The sequence below is a fragment of the Lonchura striata genome, chromosome 4, assembly GCF_050655825.1.
Source record: "Lonchura striata isolate lonStrDom1 chromosome 4, ASM5065582v1, whole genome shotgun sequence".
Taxonomy (NCBI): Eukaryota; Metazoa; Chordata; class Aves; order Passeriformes; family Estrildidae; genus Lonchura; species Lonchura striata.
This window is the reverse complement of record NC_140706.1, coordinates 3,032,928-3,053,905: the sequence shown is the minus strand read 5'-3', so window position 1 is coordinate 3,053,905 and position 20,978 is coordinate 3,032,928. Positions and strand designations below refer to the sequence as shown.

At 46.7% G+C, this 20,978-nt stretch overlaps 1 protein-coding gene across 6 annotated transcripts in view; it reads left to right on the top strand.

The window, feature by feature from the left end:
- Positions 1 to 20,978, top strand: part of PTPRA (protein tyrosine phosphatase receptor type A) — a 119,739-nt gene that overhangs the window by 83,322 nt on the left and 15,439 nt on the right. For 3 of the 6 annotated variants that reach the window (XM_077782690.2, XM_077782689.2, XM_077782691.2), the window contains 4 exons: positions 12,310 to 12,388; positions 12,782 to 13,147; positions 16,416 to 16,433; positions 19,385 to 19,469. In XM_077782690.2, coding sequence (XP_077638816.1) covers positions 12,310 to 12,388; positions 12,782 to 13,147; positions 16,416 to 16,433; positions 19,385 to 19,469 — 548 coding nt within the window. Of the gene's footprint in view, positions 1 to 3,085; positions 3,280 to 12,309; positions 12,389 to 12,781; positions 13,148 to 16,415; positions 16,434 to 19,384; positions 19,470 to 20,978 lie in introns of all 6 variants that reach the window. The other 3 variants (XM_085577464.1, XM_077782692.2, XM_077782693.2) reach the window with 2 other exon arrangements.

Sequence of the window (20,978 nt, the reverse complement as noted above, 5' to 3'; positions counted from 1 at the left end):
CATTAGGTTTTGTGTTGGTATCAGCAGGGGCTTGTACCTACCATGGTGTTTAGGAGTAGTTCTTACAATCTTGAGTCAGCAGGAAATATGTTTATTGCAGTGATACTGAGTTTATGGTAGGTTTATAGCAAAATCAGTATATAATTTGTAGTAGCTATATTATATTAGGTTTATAATAGGTTTATAGGTGTATAAATCTCAGAAATAGAGAATCACAGGATGGTTTGGGTTGGAGGGAAGCTTAAAGATCATCCAGTTCCCCTCCCTGCCATGGGCAGGGACACTTCCACTGTCCCAGGTGGCTCCAAGCCCCATCCAGTCTGGCCTTGGGCACTTCCAGGGATCCAGGGGCACCCACAGCTTCTCTGGGCACCCTGTGCCAGGGCTCAGCACCCTCACAGGGTGATGAGGCCTCACAGAAAAATAATTTGTATTTGTTCTTTCCCTCCGAGGCACCTTGGGCAGTTTCCAGGTGGTGGCTGTGGCAGGGGTGCCCTTCCATGGGCAGGGATCTTTGAGGGCTTTGGTCTTAGATGTGCCACAGATCTGCTCCTGGCTTCATCCAGGGATGTAGCCTCATCCCTTGGCTTTTACTTCCATGATTTTAGTATGAGACCCTCAAGTCTGTAGGCTCTTTGTTAGTAGTTCCTTCCCAATATCCCATCCATCCCTGTTCTCTGTCAGTGGGAGCCATTCCCTGTGTCCTGTCCCTCCATCCCTTGTCCCCAGTCCCTCTCCAGCTCTCCTGGAGCCCCTTCAGGCCCTGCAAGGGGCTCTGAGCTCTCCCTGGAACCTTTTCCAGGTGAGCATTCCCAGCTCTCCCAGCCTGGCTCCAGCCCTTGGAGCATCTCCTGGATTCCTCTGGATTTGCTCCATTAACTCCACATCTTTCCTGTACTGAGGATCCCAGACCTGGACACAACACTGGAGGCAGAGTCGTCTCCCTTGACCTTCTGGTCACACTCATAAATACATTCTTACATGAGTGTTTACAGCAGTAGCAATGATAGAAGGTGCCCAGCTTGGTTTGGCTCCATGACCTGAGCTTGCAGCATCACTTTGCTTTAAATAATAATGTCTCTTGGGCATAGGAAATGGAAAGGAGAAGAACAGGCAGATTAGAAAAACTGATAGAAAACAGATGGAGAAGAAGAAAGAAAGATAAAGGTGGAAATAGAGCCACTGGAGGCAAGCAGGGTGTGGTCATCTTTCAGGAGCACGGTATGATGGGAATAAATATTTGGGAGACTGATGTGCTCAAAATGCTGACAGTGTGAATGAGAACAGGGATCACCCTAAACTCCCCAGGCCTTGGAAATCCTTTCCTTGCTGAGGGTATTTTGGTGGCACTCTGGGCAACAGCTCCTTCTTTTTGCTGAGATATTGATGTTCCACGGGCACTTCCTGCTCACACCAGCTTCCAGCAAGGCTCCTCATCCCTCCTGGCAGATCCTCCCTCCCCAGCTGCCCTCACCTGCCGTCCCTGTAATTGGCAATAATTTCCCTAAGTGCTCACAAAAGCAGATGTTCTCTCTGTGGTCGCATCCAGCCAGCTTACACTGCACTGGATGCACGAGCACAGGGCATTAAAGGGCTAATTCCTGTAAATAAGCCTATTAAAAGGTTGGAAATAATGCCTTCAACTAAACCATCAAATGCAGCTGAATCCCACTGGTTCTATTAATTTGTTATCTGCAACATGCCAATCCCATTCTGCCCAGAACTGGGTGCCCTCATGCTTGGCCAGTTGTTCGTATGTGGTGGTCAGTGGGTATCTTGTATTGTTTCCAGCTAATAAATCACAGTTATAGGAAATTAATACTCCATCTAACACTTCCTCAGTATTGCTGATGAGTGGGAGAAGAAACTGCTTCGTGCAGTTGTGAGTGGGGGACTCAGTGCTTTAAACATTTTAGGTGATGCTGCTGGAGAAAAAAAAAATTAATCTCATTTTCCTGCCTCAAAACAGGGAATAAAGAGGTGGGTTTCCCAGATATTCTCCAAATCCTGGATGTAAGGAACATGTTTATTACAATGAGAGTGGTAAAACACTGGCACGGGTTGCCCAGAGAAGCTGTGGCTGCCCCATCCCTGGAAGTCCTCAAAGCCAGGGATGGGCTCAAGACCTCAAGACCATCTTTTTCCACCCCCTGCCATGGGCAGGGACGTTTTCCACAATCCCAGCTTGCTCCAAGCCCTGTCCAACCTGGCCTTGCACACTTCCAGGATAGGAAGCTCTTCTAAACTCTCTAAAACCCATGAACTCACTTTTCCCTGGCCCTGCATGTTCAGCAGCATTTCATCCGCTCACTAGATTGGCCATCTGAGCAGATGGAAAAATCGTGGCATTTTGATGAGCTGACTTTTTAAGGCAGCATCTCCCTGGGCTTGCAGCTCCAGAAATACCTGTCAGGCCATTTTCCTTTCACCTGGAAACACGCTCCAATGTCTTATTTGTGGATTGTGCTGAAAAACAGTTGTGTCTGGCAGCACAACTGCTCCAGTCAGACTTTTCAGCTTGAAACCTTCAGCAGAAGACGTGCCTCACAATGCTTTTGGCACTCACAGAAGTCAGGGAGGAACACGCTTCAAATCCAGATCCTCTCGTTTGCAAACCTTGTTTATAAACCCTCGCAGCCGCTGGTAAAATCGTGATTTTGGTTTATCTGGAAAACAGAGCAACACTGTTAATGAGAGATGCAGGGGATGCATCTCTGGCCCCGCTCTGGCTGTCACCATTTGTACTTCATCCTCAACCCTTCTTTTTTTTTTATCCTCCCAGTGTAATACATGCAAATATATGTAAAGAGTAAAGACTGTTCCACTGAGTCTTGCACGTTTGTTCAAAGAGGAGGAAAACAAGTCGATCTTACAGGGAATTTGCAGGCTGAATTTTTAAGATCTGTCTGTAAAAAGACCCAAAAAAAAGCAGCTGCTGGCCACGGGGTGCTGCTGACCGAGGTGATTCCTCCTGGCATCTGTTTTCCCTGCGCTCGCAATCGTAATGTCATTAATATGGAGCTTTTGGAGAACTGGAGTATATCCTAATTAGCAGCCTCTGATTTTTTTTTTTTTTTTTCCCTAGTTTCATAATCAGTGATCTCGGCTACACCACAAGTGTTACTGTGGCAACAGGGCTGAACGGAGCAGCGGTGCAGAATTTCCGCAGGTAAAAGCGGTGATTTCCCGGCTCCGCGGCACTTTCTTAGCCCCGGGGGCTGCTCCGTGGGACGGGCTGGCTGCTCCCCGCACCTACAGGTGTCCCGGGTGGATTTCAGGGTAAGCACAACCACGGAGATTCAGCTGCATGACCCAACGCATGCGTTTGAATTGAGGCTGAGCCTCTCTCATGAGATTTTTTTTTTTTTTGAAGGCTGTCATGCGAGCGATCCCCCTCCGACACCTTTGTTTTAAGTAGGATGCTCCGAGCCCTCACCGCCTGAACGATCCCGGCTCAGTCTTGCCGTGGAGCTGGGACTTCATCCCGGTCCTGCAGAAAGGGCTGAGCCCAAACGCTGGGCTTTTAAATTTTTAAATTTTTTTATCTCTTTGTGGGGGTTTCTTTTATTTTAAGCCTCCTTTCTCCTCCCCACGCACCGTTCACTCCCTCAGAAAGGCGTTTTGCTAGGTAGGGATGCTGTCATGCTGGATAATAGCCATCCTTCATCCTGACTCCTCCATCAAAATCAATCTGTCCTTTTCATAGCTGGAATGTGAACCGTGCTCGTGTTTCCTTTGTACACGCCTGGGACTTAGGAGGGGACACCCTAGAACGGGATATTTAAGGAAATACGTTCCTGTGTGCCTTGACTTCTTTTGTTTTGATTATTAATTAATGGTTTTGAATAATGAGTTGAGGCAGCTTCTCCCGTGCCTCTCTGGCAGTTGTTCTCCACTTCCCGGTGCCGTGCTGCAGCTGCAGTGCTGATCCCGTGGGGAAGGCACACCAGGAGAGTGGTCTTGTACCAGCCAGGGGTTTTTATAAGCTCTGAGGGAGTTTCTTTGACAGGTCTGTGTTAATCATCTCAGAGAAGTTCTCACCTCCCTTTCCCCTTGGCAGCACAGCTCCTGCTGCACTCCATCCCTCACTTCCATCCCAGCATCTTCCTCCTGGTCAAGGCTTGGACTTGGTCCTCCTCCGTGCCCTGACAGCTCCCTCCTCAAAACTTCCCCTTCTCTTGGCACTCACCTGTTCCTCCTTGATGCTGTGTCCTTTGGGAAACCCTCTCCAGCTGGTTATTCTCCATTGCTACAGGCCCAGGAAGCTTTTCATCCCCTCTGTCTCTTCCATAAATTGTTCCCCAAGCCACCCACAAGTTTATTCTGCAGTAGCAACTGGCATGTATTCCCATGATCACACATCTGTGGTGCCAGGAGAAAAGAGTGGCTGAGGGCAAATTTAACCTGTCCTAATTATGAGAGTTACTAGGAAAATCATTATTAGGAAAATAATTTGTATTTGTTCTTTCCCTCCGAGGCACCTTGGGCGGTTTCCAGGTGGTGGCTGTGGCAGGGGTGCCCTTCCATGGGCAGGGATCTTTGAGGGCTTTGGTCTTAGATGTGCCACAGATCTGCTTCTGGCTTCATCCAGGGATGTAGCCTCATCCCTTGGCTTTTACTTCCATGATTTTAGTATGAGACCATCAAGTCTGTAGGCTCTTTGTTAGTAGTTGCTTCTTTTTAAACATGTAGGGATAGAATTCTTTCCTAAAAGTAAGACATTACAGAAGAGAGAGGTCTGATGTGCCAGTTACAGAGGATTAATTGTGGGGGTTAGAACTGGATGATCCTTAGGGGCCCTTCTAACCCAAACCATTCTGTGGTGCAGTGACTGGTACCCACTGTCACCATTTCTGCATCTTTGTAGGAATTTGAACAATTTCATGTCCCAAAAAAATCCATATTTGTTGTTTCTCTCTGTTTTTTTGTTTTGTTTTTGTTTTTGTTTTTGCTGAAAACCTAGTCAGTTTATTTTTCAGTTCCAGAAGTGTTTGGATGATGCTCTCAGGCACTTGGTGTGATTTTTGGGTTCAGGATCAGGAGTTGGACTTGGTGATCCTTGTGAATCCCTTCCAACATCCTGCATGGTGTAGGGATCTCCTTCTCAGTGCTGGGTGATTTCTGACTCCACTATGAGCTTCAATCCCTGCAGCTTTGCTTTTTGAAAAGTTTGCAGGACAGGCAGTTACAGAATCACAGTGATTGATTTTGGAAGGATCCTCTGGAAGTCATCTGATCCAACCTCCTGCACCAGCAGAGCTGCCAGATCCGGCTGCACAGGACGGTGTCCGGACAAATTTGGAATATTTCCATGGAAGGAGAATCCACAACATCCCTGGCAATTTGTGTCAGCACCTGGTGACCCCCAGAGCCAAAAGGTGCTCCCTGATGTTCAGAGGGACCCTCCTGTGGTCAGTGTGTGCCCACAGCCCCTTGTCCTGTCCCTGGCCAGCACTGCCAAGAGCGTGGCTCTGTGCTCTCTGCACCCTCCCTGCAGGTGTTGATGGACAGGGATGAGGCCCCCAGAGCCTTCTCCTCTCCAGGCTGAGCATCCCAGCTCCCCCAGCCCTTGCTGGGAGCAGAGATGCTCCAGCCCCCGCCCTGGGCTCTCCCCAGTCTGTCCTTGTCCCTCTTGTGCTGGGGAGGCAGAGCTGGACCCAGTGCTGCAGGTGTGGCCTCAGCAGTGCTGAGCAGAGGGGCAGGATCCCCTCCCTGGACCTGCTGGAAGTGTTCTGTCTCACACAGCCCAGGCCACCACTGTCCCTTTTGTCACAAGGGCACTTGGCTGCCTCAGGCTCAGGCTGCAGTCTGTCAGGACCCCCAGGTCCTTTCCTGAAAGCTGCTTTTCCACCCAGCTGGGTGACCCCACTCCAGCCTGGTGCCTGGGCTTGTCCCTCCCCAGGGGCAGAACTTTGCCCTTTTCCTTGAACACCACAAGGTCCCTTTTTGTCCCATCTCTCCAGCCCAATTCCTGTCCCCACACCCACCAGACACTCAGCCAAAGGAGCCTTACATGGAATTATCTGAAGCACCCTGTTCTTCTTCATGTTGGCTGGCAAATTGCCCGTTCTCATCTTGTCATTCTGGATTTTGATTGAAGTGAGCTTCTGCAGGGCAAGGAGCAAAGCAGAGGGGAGTTTCAGAGCCACCCAGTGCCAGGTGATCCCTGCACCCTCCCAGCAGCTCCTCCAGGACAGCAGCCACGCTGCTCACCTTGAACTCCTCTTCCAGCCCGTTGCTGCTGGTCCCTGGCACTTTGTTGTAGATCTTCTGGAGGTGGATCTCTAAGGAGGTGCTGGGTGGGCTTTGGGAGAGGATCACCATAGGATGGATTAACTCTCACTCAGTTTCATATCCACAGGAAAGACTGATCCTGCTTCAGACCAGCAGATTTTAACTTTATCCTAACAGTGACAGATATTTCCAGGTGCCCAGAAATCCATGTGGGAATAGGGTTGGGTTCCCTCCTTGCACATGTCACGATGTTTCTCTTTGAAAGGTGAGTGTGTGTTCACCTGTTGAACTGAAAGACATGAAAATGCTCCAAGAACTGGAGCCCCTCTGCTTTGGAGATAAATGGGAGAGCTGGGGGTGTTCACCTGGAGAAGAGAAGAATTCAGAGAGACCTTCAAAACTGAAGGGGCTCCAGGAGAGCTGGCAAGGGATTTTGAAAAAGGGCCTGGAGTGGTGGGACAGTGTGAAATGGCTTCACACTACCAGAAAGCAGAATTAGGTGGAGAAGTTCATTAATATGGGGTTGTTAAAGCCTTCATATAGGTTGCCCAGAGAAGCTGTGGCTGTCCCTGGATCCCTGGAAGTGTCCAAGGTCAGGTTGGACCGGGCTCAAAACAACCTGGGCTGAGTAGAAGTTGTCACAGCAGGAGGTTGGAACTGGATGGTTTTTAAGGTGCCTTCCAAACTATCCACGAGCAAATCCTGATGTGCAGGAAAGCAGTGATTTGTGGAAGGTTGAGCAGGTGGAGAAAGCCCAGGCCCTGCCCCTGCTCATCCTCCTCCTCCTCCTGCCCCACTCTGTCACTCATGTGGAAGCTGCCTGTTTATTTAAAAGAAGAAAAAAAAAAGAGAGAAAGAAAACTAAATGGATTTTCAGAAAGGGTGAATGGCTGCTGTGATTCATCTTTTCTGGTGAAGAGTGGAACAGCAGAGGGTGGGGGATAATGTTCAGTGACACATCAAAGGCCTCGCTTAGGCTTCGGAGACACATGCAAGGAATTAGTCACTGCGTTTTAGTGCAACAAAACCCTTTTTCCTCCCTAAATTCAATTCTTCTCTGCCTGCGATGGCCAACTCGCCACAGCCCTCAGCTATTCCATGTGTGTTTTTGCATCCTCTGCATCTCATTGAGAGGTTTGTGTTATGATGAAGTTGCCCTGCTATCAGACAAACTCCTCTGCCGTGGATGGCAGCTCCAGTGGGAGGCTGGAAATCCACAAACAGGATTTAAAAGGAACAGGGAGGAGGAGAGGGAATGGCAGGTTTGTTTTCCAGGGTGGCTGAGCCGTGCTGATGGCTTGCTGCCACCAAAAAGAATAAAAAAAATGACCTTTTTCCCCTTTCTTTATGCTCGTGCTTGTTCTCGCCCTACTATGAGCTGCTTCAAAGAGCCAACCTTGCTCCCAGTTCTGCACCCTCTCTCCCTGCCAACAAATAAAAAGGAAAAATGAAAATTATTTTTATTTTTCACTGCAGTTGGAGCCAGCACGAAGCAGTCTCAGTTGAGCCACTGCCTTTCAGCATCCTCCTGATGACAGCAGGGATTTCTGGGGTCCAGGGAAAGCTGGTTAGAATTCAGGTTGTGTCTCCTCGGTGCACACAGAAAAAGATTGCCTCATTTTCCAGGAATTAGGAATATGTCAGAGGTGGGGGTAAATCCTGCCTTTGATTGTGGACGGCTGTATCCGGGTTGGATCTGGGCAGTTTCTGCAGCAATAAACTCTAATTCTTTGCATTCTGGAAGCATGCTGGGGTGATCCTGCAGCCTGACCTCCCCCTGTAGCACCAGCACAGGCATTTTGAATCCACTTATTACTTTATAAAGAGATTATTTCCTTTATTTTTTTTTTCTCTCTCCCTCCTCTGGCATCAATCATTTCGACAAGATCTGCTTCTTTTAAAACATACATCCTGCAGCTTAAAATCCAGCCTTTCCTATAAGGAAGATCCCAAGCAGTTTATGGAAGAATGCAGTGTACATACACTGTCTATATCTATCTATATCTATATATCTATATCTATATTTATATTTATATCTATATCTATATCTATATCCATATCTATATCTATCTATATCTATATCTATATCTATATCTATATCTATCTATATCTATATCTATCTATATCTATATCTACATCTATGTCTATGTATATCTATCTATATCTATATCTATATATCTATATCTATCTATATATAGTATATCTATGTATATCTATATATATCTATATATCTATATATATCTATATCTATATATATATATCTATATTGATATCAATACCTATATCTATACACACAAAAATAATACATACATATACAATATCTATGGGCACACCAGTGGCAATTATCAAGTTTTCCAAGCCTGATCTTTGAGAAGGGAAGGAGCCACGATGCCGAGCATCCCGAGCCTCCGGAGCAGCGGTGCCAGAGGCTCCAGCTCCCTTCTCCCGGGCAGAGCCGGCGCCCTGACGTCAGGGTGTTTTTCTGCAGAGCTCGCAGGATGTTGCAGCCGGCCAAGAGCTGTGTTTATGTTGATAACATTACAAGTATTTCCTCTCCGTTTCCGAAACCAGCAGGGAGGGAGGGGGAGCCGAGGGGGAAGGGAGACTCGGGTTTCTCCAGCTTTGGGGTAGGACTCTCGAGGCCTTTTATGTTAAAGAGCGGGGAGCGATGAACTGCTGGCGTTTATTTATGCTGCTTTTGGGAATAAGGAGTGTTTTAGAGCAGGGAACTGGGAGCTGGGCTGGCACAGGGCTCTTTGCCTGCTCCCTGCTCCAGGTCTGGTTTTAAGGTGATAAAGCAGCTCTAGCAGCTGACTGCCGGTCACAAGAGCAGCTCCAGGGATTTGGATTTTTGGGTGATGATGTGCACGGCAAGCTGGGATGCTCCCAGCATCCCGTTCCTTCTGACAGTCACAGTGATAAAGCCATAAAAACTCAGGTTCTGCACGGGTCACCCGCATCCAGCTTTCTTCACGAAAGCAGGGCAAGGCTTGGGGAAATCCAGCATTATCTCCCCTTGCCAAGCCCTTCCTCCTCCTGCAATCCACTCGTGGATCAATGAACTGATTAAATGTAGAATCAAGGGGGGTTTAGAGCTCCCTGCCCACTGATGTAATCCCAGCGCTGTGCTGCCGGCTCCGCGAAGGAGGGACCCTCATCGATGGCTGGACTTGATGAGCTTAAGGGTCTTTTCCAACCTAAACCATTCTGTGATCATCAGAGCATCCCAAAGGGGCTTTGCAGCCAGTCCAGGAATCTCCTGTAGCTCTCATCCGTGTAGCAATCATGATTCATGGAAATAAGCCCAAACTCTTTTGTCCTCTGTGGGTTATCTCCCGATAATGGAGAGCAGAGAGGGAATTCGTGGCTTTTCCTTCTTTGCTCCCACCCTCCATGTCCTGCTTTAATACCAAGGGAAAGTGTGGTGAGGACGTGGGGAGACTCTGGCACAGCTTGCCCAGAACAGGAGCAGGAATGGGATGAGTGGGATCCCAGATGAACAGGGATCCTAAATGAGTGGGATCCCAAATGAACAAAGACCCAGTGTGAATAGGGATCCTAAATTAATGGGATACTGAATCAATGGGAATGCCAAACGAATGGGATTCCAAATGAGTGGGATCATGAATTAACAGAACCACAAATGAATGGGAATTCCAAATGATTGCAGATCCCAAGTGAACGGGATCCCAAATAAACAGAATTCAAAATGAATGGGGATTCCAAATGATCAGGATCCCAAATGAAGGGGACCTCTTGTTTTGAGAAGCAAGTTGGGGGAAGAGAAAGGAGCCATATCCACCTCAGTGAATGGTGTTTCTCTGCAAATATTCATCAAAACACAGCAGGTGGTCACTTTTCCTAGCAGTTCTTACAGAGGAGCCGAGTCTTCCCTTTTCCCTTGCCATGGTGTCCATGCTGTGGCAGGGATGGGTTCCCAGTGAGGGAAGTGGTTGTGATGATGAGATCTTGGTGCTTTCATCAGCCTTTGTGAGGTTTTCATAGCATCTCTCTGCCATCATTTCCATTCTCTGGAGTTTCAGAGTGTGTTTAACTTCCTCCTACTTTTGCACGTGGATCCTGTCAGGATGAGCACCTCATTTCTGTGGGATTCCACAGTGGGATGCTTGGACAATGCCTCTCCTGCAGAAAGGTGCAAAGATCATAGAATTATGGAATTGTTTGGGTTGAGAAGGGACCTTAAAGATCATTCAGTTCCACCCCACTGCTCTGGACAGAGACACCCTCCACTATCCCAGGTTGCTCCAAGCCCTGTCCAACCTGGCCTTGGGACACTGCCAGGGATCCAGGGGCAGCCACAGCTTCTCTGGCACCCTGTGCCTGCCCACCCTCACAGGGAAGAATTTATTCCTTATAAATAATAAATTTTCTCCCCAAAGCCAAACCTGTGTAGACCAGGCTCGTCTTAGACTCTGGCAAGTGTCTGACCAAGCTGAGTGGGGCGTATTAATCACCATGAGTGGAATATGTCATCAAACCATCAAACTGCTGGTTGTGGGTTTTTCCTGACATCCCACCCTGGAGCACAGCCTGGGAGAGGCATTGCAGGACCAGTGCTGCTCTCACCAGTGACAGGAGGACTGAATCAGTTCAAATTCATACAGACAGATATTTTAACTGGCGATGAAACCCTCTGGAATGCTGACTGCTCACACCAGTGGGACCCTTGGAGAAAGCAGCAGGGCTGGTCGTGGACGGAGCCTGTGGAAAGCTCTTATCTCCAGAGCTTGGTTTCCTTCTGGTTCAGGGTTTGTCTGACCTTTTGGTCACTGAGTAAGGTCGATTTTTGCCAGGTTTTCTTTTGGAGGAGGAGGAAAAACATGTAAGTAGGTGGTGCTGGTGGGAGGATCTTGTACTGCTGATACCATTTCCAGCGCGTGGATGACTTCAGCGTTGTCCTTCTGCCCGGAGTTTGGGATGGGTCTAGATGAAGCAGATTTAAATAAATAGAAGAAGCACAAACAACACAAGATCTATTAGAGGGGGAGGGAATAAAACCCGTTCTTGGCAGCGCTTCAGGTTGACTTGGCAGGGAGATCTCACAGCTCTCTCCTGGGAGATCCTGGAGACGTAACTGGACACAGGACAAAAGCCTGAAGGACGGGAGTCGTGCAGCAGCTGCTGGCCCATGGCACGGAGCAGAGCTGTGTCCCAGCCCTCTCTGGGCTCAGAGCAGAGGAGAGGTGTTGGACCATCCTTGGAAGGCCCCGTGGCCACGTGCAGGTCTGGACTTGGCAGCTCTGGGCTCTGTCCTGGCCAGCACGATGACGTCTCACATCTCTGAGCCTCTGGGTCCATAGGTGTTTGGGAGGAGATAATGATACCCATTTCTCAGGAGCTTTCTGAGGTCTCCAGAGGAAAGAAATGACCATCAAAATCTTGTATTAGAAAGGGCTGGGGGAAATGATTTTACTGATGTCATCGTCCTGTAATTTTGCTGGACGTTTCCTGGGAAGCACGTACAGTATGGGCGTGCAGCCTGAACTTGCTGATCTTCTTGGATTATTTGTGAGTGTTTGTTCTGACCACATACACAGGGAGTCCAACAGGGTTTGAATGGAGCTGAATGTTCATTTCAGGTGTCAGTGAGCCAGGGGGAGCTAACCTCACCTTCATTCCTGCCTCCACTTCTGGGGCATTTGGGATCAAGGCTCTTTGCCATGGTCTTCAGCAAAATTGCCTTTGGGTTTGCTCAGAGTACAGTCATTTGCAGACCACTGTATGAACTATTTATTAATCTCCTTTAAGACCAGATACTTGGTTTTAGTGCTTAGCTTGTTCTTCTCATGTTCTCCCACAGTTCATCCATTCTCTGCTTCATCCATGGACACTTTTGCTGCTCCACCAGAGTGGGATCTCTCCATGTTCTTTCCCCTTGGGGTTGTATGAACTCACCCATAAATCCTTCCCATCCAGATGCCTGCAGGGACTCCAGCCACACTTCCACTCCTCCCTCTGAGCATTACGAGATGCACAGCAACGTCCCCACTTTGGAATATTTTGGGATGATATTGCACGAGGGTTTAAATAAGTGTTCTGTGCTTTCCTCCCCAGGTCAACATGGATTTGTGGTTCTTTCTCCTTTTGCTCGGAAGTGGCCTGATAAGTGTAGGTGCTAACAACATTACAACAGGTAAATTGTGCTCCTCATCTCTATTTTATCCCATCTTTAGGATCAAAAGACTGAATGTGCTCAGTGTCTCATTCCTTCTGCCTGCCACATAGTTGTAACATAAAATGTTGGAGAGAGGGCAATGAGCTTCAGGTGCTCATAGATTTAGCTCTGACAGATATTGATCCCACCTCCAGGGTCTCTAATGTTTGTACATCCCCATAAATAGCACCTGCCCAGGTTATATTTTTTGGACACTTGTATCTTCTGTGCAGAGCATTTCCTGTCCTGCACTCAGGATTTGTTGGGTGTTTTATCCCTATTGTTACAATCACATGAATCTTCAGCATCTAAACCTCTCAGTGTCACAGAAAAGAATCTCACAGAGGTCTCCCTGTGCTTTTCCCTTCTCAGAGCCACCCACAACAGTGTCCACCTCCCCCAGGAGCCCCACCAAAGCTCCTACAGCAGGTCCTGAGGATGGGACCACGCCCGACACAAACAGACTCAACATGAGCACTCCGGGGACTGTTCCTACCACAGCGCCAAAACCTCTTCCAACCACATCCCCAAGGATCTCCCCCAACGCCACCACTGGCAGCCTCAACATCTCCTCCACCCTGGGGACAACTGTGCCTGTGCCTCCAGCCCCATCCCTGCTCCCCAGCGCGACGCCCTCGGCCCCACACGCCACCGTCCCCAGCACGGAGGCAGAGACGACCGAGAGGAATTTCAGCATGGTGGTGACAACACAGGAGACCTCTTCTGCTTCCCACAATGGTAGGCACCTCCTCCACTTCTTCTTCTCCAGGCCACCCTGCCTCTGGGTTTTGTTTCTTTGCTTTTCTTTTGTCTGGCTGAGCCATATGGAGTAAAAAAAAAAAAAAACCACTTTGGGGGCAATTCCGTGGTGATGTAAAACAAGAGGACTCCCAGGATGGCCCAGGTCAGAAGAGGTTTGTCTGACCAAAGGTTTGGGCCAAGATCATCTCTAGTGAAAGATATCCACATGTGCACTAGATGATCTTTGCTTCCAACTCAAACTATTTTGTGATTTTCCCCATTACTTGGGCAACTTCAGTCTTTGAAAGGTCCAGATGAGTTGTCTCTGTTGCCATCCTGTTATGTTTTGATATTGGTATAATGTTAGTGTTTTTATGGAAACGTAATTTTTTAATTGAATGTTGTGAAATGTGATTGGGGATAGAGTAAAGTAGGCCTATGTTTAATAATAAGGGGGAAAAAACTTTATTAAAAGTTTTTTATTAAAAGTTAAAAGTCCCGACTTCCTGGATGGTTTTTTTGTTTGGATTTTTTGTTTTTATGGCTGGGTATTTTGTAGCTTTTTTGATTGGCTGGTTTTTGGGTTTTGGGGTTTTTTTTGGTTTTTTTTTGTTTTTGTTTGTTTGTTTGTTTGGGTTTTTTGTGTTTTGTTGTTGTTGTTGGTTGGTTGGTTTTTTGGTGAGTTTTTTTTGTGGTGTATTGTTGATAAATTGTTTGTTTGGTTTTTTTTGAGAGAGATTTTGGGGAGGAATGTAGATATTTTCGATTTTTTTACTTTTTTTATTAGTAGGGGGTTAGCTTGCTTTTAGTTTTTTTTCTTTTTTGGCTTATTTTAAGCTGGGCTGTATGGCTCTCCTCTCTTATTTAGCTATGGGCTGGGCAGGGGAGAGTTTTGTACTGTATTCTGATTGGAATTAAAGAGGGGGAGTTTTTTTGGGAATTTTGCTTTTAATTTTTCTGTGTTCTCAGAGGCGTGTTTATTTTTAATTGGTTATTTTAAGTGTTAATATTTAATTTTGACTTTTGACTGGATTGACTTTTTTTTTTTTTGAGAATTTTTTTTTTTTGTGTCAAACTACGACACATCCTGATCTCATTCCCCTCTTAGCACATCAGGAAAGTGACCCCATTAAAGCATTTTTTTGGCTGCTGAGTCCAGGTTAAGAGGGAAAAATCAGGTAAAAAGAGGCTGAGGTGACCAGAAATCTTTGCTGAGCTGTGGCTCTTCACCCATGGTTGGCTTCTTGTATTGTTTGAGACCCAGTTTGGGTACTGCATGTCTCCAGCTTGCAAAATGAAGATGGCAGTGCTGCTAGAGCTTGGGATTTAGTGAAAAAACAGGATTGGTAACTTGGTTGTGGATTAGAAAACCCTGAAACAAGTTGATGGTGGAGTTAATGCAGGGAGGTGTCGAGTGTATATTCCTCAAGAGCCAATTTCCCAAGGGATGTTGGCTGTTGGGTGTGTGTGCACCTCAGTGAGATGTGTGTGTCCTCTTCCTCTGGGAATCTTTGGAAACCACAGCCTGGGAAGCTGCAGTGAAGCTGTCTTTGACACCAGCATAGGAAGGGATGTGGTTGAAGGAAGTTCACAACCCAGCTTTTATTCTGCCACCCCTGAGCTCATCCAGCTTCCTTCCCAACCCAAATCCTTTTTTGCAGAGTGAAGGAGTCGGACATAGCCTCACACACAGGGACAAGTGTGGTATAAATGTAGCCTGCACATAGGAGAGATGGAGGCAAAAGCCTTCAGTGCTGCTAATATCTGGATTTTGTAAGATGATGTCTGCTCATGGGGGGCTGAATTTATTCATTTTTGTGTCTCCACTGCCTTTTTGTGATTTGGGTTGCCAGTTTGGGTGAACTCCCGTGCTGTATGCCATGACACATTGGCCATTGCACCATCAGGGCCAGAAGTGGCTTCTCACTTGATGAACAAATGATCAAACCTAATTATTTCTTTATCTCAAATAATGTGCCAGTGTTGGAATCGGTGGTATTGATGATTCCCAGATTGTAGAAAGTCTCTGTCTTCCTGCCCCATTGCCAAAGCAGAAGCCATAATTGGTCTGTGCTGGTTTCCAGGTTGTTTATTCTGTTGATCTCTCACATGTTCTGCTGCCCTGCCCAGCTCTGTCCTGCAGGGCAGCGTGTGGGGCTCTGCCCTCAGTGGGATGTGACAAACATTAAATACCAGAAACTCCCTGGGCTGGATTTACAATAACGTGCCAATATCTGTCACCTACGTTGGACAGTGCGTCCCCAGCCTGAACCAACAGAAAAATGCCACCACAGTGAAACATGGAGGGCATGAAGGAGGAGAAAAAGGACAAGGCACACCCAATTTCCTCTATCTTGTCCCCTTTGGACCCCTTATCTAGAATCCTAAAATTTTACTTTTGCACCTGTGCCACACTTAATTATTACTGATATCAAACACTCAGAGCTGGTAATTGATCCTGTAAGATTGCAAACTCTTTTCCATGAACAGAGATCACAGCCAGTGTCTCTGGGGGCTCTGTCCAGGGGGGTTCCTGACCCCTGCCAGGGTCCCAGGGCAGCCAGGGGGGAGCTCTGGATTCCCACAGCCAAGGAACAAAATCAGTTTTAGGGCTGCCCTTGGCATTAGATTTAATAGGAAATGTTGGTGCTATCATGGAAGAATTAAGTGGTGCTGGAGAAGGGGACTGGGGCAGAAGGGCACACGTTGTAGGGGCAGTTCCTCCTTGTGCAAACCCACCAGGATTGTCCTCAGCCCTGTGCCAGCAGCACTGCCAGAGCCAGGCTCTGCTCTCCTGGCACAGGTTTGTTCCGGTGCCCTCTGGATGAGACATCCAACCCAGCAGGTGGAGACTTTCCTTGGATGATCCTCGTCCCCATCCCTGAGCCCAGCTGCTCTTAATTGAACTCTTGGCTCAGCCACACTCTTAAAATTATGCACCAGTGTTATCTCTTGATATTTAAGTGCTAATGAATTACACCAGTGACTTGCTACTTATGGTTTAAACAGTAAGTTGTGTTTATTGATGTTAAACTTGGCTTCAGCTCCTTGTTCTGCTGAGAAAAACTCAGGATTTGTTCCTTTTTCCTTACTCAGGAATTCATTTTAACATCCTGGTTTTATAGCTAGTGTTTTAAAGGAAAGCTTTACAGGCAGATGATGAGAGTTACTAAATTTGTTCCTGTCTTGGTCTTTGATCCTTCCTGACTTACTAAAATGTCTTGTTCCTTTGTTGCTAAGACACTTTTGTTTTCTTTTTCTGCAGGTAACTCTGACAGAAGAGGTAAGAATGTTACATTTCATTGCTCTTTACTCAGTAAAAACAATTCCAGAAGCATTCTGCTATTAGAGAACTCTCCTTAGGACTTCCAAATGTGTTTTTATGAAGCTTCCCAAGCTGTTTAAAAGAGCTGGTGACACACTGATATCTTTATTTCTGTTGGGATTTTATTTTTAGAATTAAATAATCCCATTCCAATTTGTACATGTCCTGTTAGGTATGAATTGTTCCTGCTCTGAGAATGTCAGCACGTCCCTAGAGCTGGATGACCAAAGTCTAAGAAGCCATTCAGGAAATTTCCTTTTGGGTTTTTATTTTTTTTTTTTCTGCTGCTGAATTGCCTTTATTGACTGTGACTTACATGATTTGATCCAAACCCATCCTGCAGATGATGGGAATAATTATTGTTCTCCTTCATTCTGTTGGCAAGCAGTAACACAAATCCATTTCTTGTAAGAGAACAGCACTTTAGGGACATTTCCCCATCTCTCAGCTCTGAGAACTGGCATCTCTAGCAGAATATTTGCAATTACTGATGGCTTTAGCACTCCAGGAGCAGTCAGCTGCCTCTGTGTGTTTTCATCCTGGCTCTGATGGGTGGTGCAGCTTTGCAAACTCTGCCTGGTGCTGCTCTCTGTGCCTGGCTCACCCAGCCCACTGATGGTCCAGGGAACAGAAGATGCTCTGAGCACTGACTGCCAGCACACATTTAGCAGAGGGAATAAAAGGGATGCAGGTCTGAGGGAACTCGTTTGAAATTGTGGCTAAGCCTCTGCAGAAATGCTCAATAATTCCCTCAGATCTGGCCTGGCTTAGGCCTGATTTTGTGCTCTCTCTGCCATTGTGCAATGAGAGCAAATTTTTTTAAAAATAGCAATACATCTGACTTCCCAACAAGATTTATATGAATATTGCTAATACTATTATAAATATAGTTAGGAAATCAGATTAAATAAGGCATTTTTAACAGCATAGATAGGGCAAGGGGATACGGCTTCAAACTGGGAGTAGGTTTAGATTAGATAATGAGAATAAAATCTTGGCTGTGAGGGTGGTGAGGCCCTGCCACAAGATGTCCAGAGATTTGTGGCAGCCCCATCCCTGGAAGTGTCCAAAGCCAGCTTGGATGAGGCTTGGAGCAGCCTGGGATGGTGGAAGGTGTCCCTGCCTGTGGCAGGCAGTGGAATGGGATGATCTCTAAGGTCCCTTCCAACCCAAACAATTCTGTAATTCTATGATCTTTGCACCTTTCTGCAGGAGACAGATTGAGGCAAAATTCCCAAAAATTTCCTTTTGAGAGGTGCTGTCACATTAGAGCAATAGATGAGGATAAAAACAAGCAAAATCAGGATAATTCAATTTTTTTCTTTGCCACACAGGGCCATTGCCTTGAAATCATGACAGAAAAATCATGTTTTAATAGAAATAACATTCCCAGACCTCACAACACAGAGGGACAAACACAGAAATACAATCAAGAGTGCCCTTAGGTAGCTCAGAGATGGACAAAATAAACCCCAGCTAAGGAAATCTGCTGGCTGAAATTGCTGAGACACGTGGAGCAGGGATCTGCAGGGAAATGGATGCACAGAATTTGGGAAGAGGGGTCGTGCCCTGCAGCCCCTTGGGGCTGTGTAGACACAGTGTGGTGGCCCCATCAGATGGAGGGAGCTGATGGAAAATGGAAATATCCCCATCTGGCATGGCTGGCATCCACATTTATCTGAAAAATGCCCTTCAGGGCATTTTTCTTCTCCTCCCTGGTTGGAGCTGCTTGGCTTCCAACCCAGCTGGGTGATTTGCCAGCACCAACCACTGACCTCCAGCAGGAGACAGAAATGGTTTATTTAAAGGAAAAGTAAAATCTGCTGTGGGTCATGGAGGGATGGGGGTGTTTCAGACTAATTCAAGTGTTTTTACAAGGGAATTGTGAGGTACCTGCCCTTGAGGAGCTTCTGCAAAGGAGCCAAATTGGGTCACAAATTGGTGGCCAGGTGGTGTCTGACCTCTCCTGCTCTCTAAATTCTGTATTTCCCAGGGAGGAAAGAGTAGGAGGTTGGACTCAACGGTCTTTGGAGGTCACTTCCAACCCAAATTATTCTATAATTACAGAATCATGGAATGGTTGAGTTGGAAAGGATCTTAAAACTCAACCACTTCCACCCTGGAGAACTTCCACTATCCCAGGTTGCTCCAAGCCCTGTCCAGCCTGGCCTTGGACACTTCCAGGGATCCAGGGGCAGCCACAGCTTCTCTGGCAGCCTGGTCCACACCAAATCTCCCCCTTGGAGGTGTTCAGATCCCAGGTGCAGCAGGAAGCTTTGCTCTCTCGTCCTGTTTGACAAAGATCTAGAAGCAAAATCAATGGTGGTTAAAAATGTATATCTGGGATCTTAGAGATTGCAGAGGTTTCACCCATTTTAATATGAAGTTCCTTATCATGTACCAAACATTCTTTACACCAAACTCATGGGCTTATTAGGAACCTCTCTCTGGACCCTTAAATCTCAAGCAGAAAGTTTTGTAGATCACCAGCTGACAGAGGAAAATTCTCCTGGTGGCTGCTGGGCCACCACGTGCACATTCAGGTGTGCAGAAGGAACCCCGAAATAGCCCAGTCCAAACTTTCCCCATCACTGTTTTCATCTCCAAGGTCACAATTTCACAGTGATCAACTCTTGGAGAAGATTGAGGTGCTCTGAGTGGTGGTTTCAGGTTTTAATCTGACCTGGGAGTGTCTGAGGCACGTGGTGCTCACTCATCCTTTTCTGCTTCACTCTCAGTCTGGAAAATTGCAACATCACTTAATACTATTTATTATTTATTATGTTTTTATTACTAATATCATCATCAGAATTGTTTTTCAAGCAGAAATTGTAGAACTCTGCCCTGTTAAATGATGGCTCGGGATGTTTTCCAATGTCCATAACCACACCTTTCTCTTCCTCTTGCAGATGAGACTCCCATTATAGCTGTGATGGTGGCCCTGTCCTCCCTCCTAGTCATAGTATTTATTATTATTGTTCTGTACATGTTGAGGTAAGAGCTGCTTTAATGCTGGATTCCCTTGTTTGACAGAAACAATTCCTGAATGAGCAGGAATGAGCCTTTTGTGCTGTCTTCCCAAGCTAAAGGCTGACACAGCTGGTGATTTGAAAAGAAACCTGTAAGGACAATGAATGAAAATGATGTTTGGGGTTATCTGGTGAATGATGCTCATTCCTTTCTCTGCAAAGCTGCTCCTCGTGTGGGGAATTCCTGTCCTGCCTTTCAAAATGTCACATTTAGCAGGGTAGGTTGAATTGAAGCCTTTTCAGTGTGGGGAAAAGCAGGTGAGGTTTCCTTGTGAGGCTGCAGATGATGGACTGAGTAATCCAGGGAGGCTGAACACAAAATGCTTTCAGTGTGTTATTCCTTGATGCCCATCTCGATAGCAAGCTGGATCCAACATCCAAACTCTGTTTGGTCCCTGAGCACCTTTCACTGTGAATGGCAGGAGCTTGTGAGGAGCTTTAGGTGATGCTGTGCTTGAAATTACAGCACAATAATGTTGTAAAAATGTGCTGCCACACAATAAAGCCTTCTTAGGGCCATTTTTTAGAATCCAAGCATCTGCCCTGCTTAAAATGAAGCATTCCCAGCTCCTGAAAGCATAACTAAGAATGTCTTTATTCACCTGCAGTAAACACTTCAATTTGCTCACCAGTTTGGTGATTAAGTAAGTCTTAAAAAAAAAGAAAAAACAAAAAGAAAAAACAATTTCCTTAGCAGTGGAAAACTTCCCTCTGTCTCCTGGCTCCAGGCCTGCCCTCACAGCAGTGAACCTGAGGAGAGTTTTGCCTCAGGAGTTCAGCAGCAGCAGCAGAGTTTTGAGTCCTTCCCACCTGGCTTCCAGCCCTGAAAGAAAGGGTTTGTGTTCTCTGCCCAGTGATTCAGCAAAACTCCCAAATTTCAGGCAAAGGGAGCACATGGAGCAGCTGCTCCAAGTTAAAAACACATGGAGCAGGGATTTGCTGCAGGACAGATCAACCTGGGCTTTATGTGCTCTGCTGGGTCAGCCCAGGGAGCAGGGACTCCTTGGGGTGTCCTCTGTAAAGAGCACCCTTCCAGCTTCTCCTGCCTTCCACCTCTCCCTGGGCTCCTGCAGCTGTTCCAGATGTGCTCAGTGGACAGCTCTGCTCACAGGCAGGATTTCAGAGGTCCTGCAGTCTCCTGGACCCACCAGCTCATTCATAAAGCCTTGGAAAAGCGTGGCCAAAAAAAAAAAAAGGGAAAGCTTTTTGGGTGCTTCTAAATGGTTATTTATGATTATGTTCATAAATTCTCACCTGTAGTAAGTTGTCAGTGTGCTGTTATCAAAATCATCCTTGCATTCCTGTTTGACCTTCTCCACATCATTTGTTGTTCTTTTTCACACAGTAATAGGCAGCTGGATCAAACTTGTCTTGCATATATCCTTTGAGCAAACTAGATAAAGAGTTCTCCCCCATCATAAGGAAGGAGTGAGATATTGCTACTTCCAGAAGTTTTTTCTGCTCTTTTTATTTT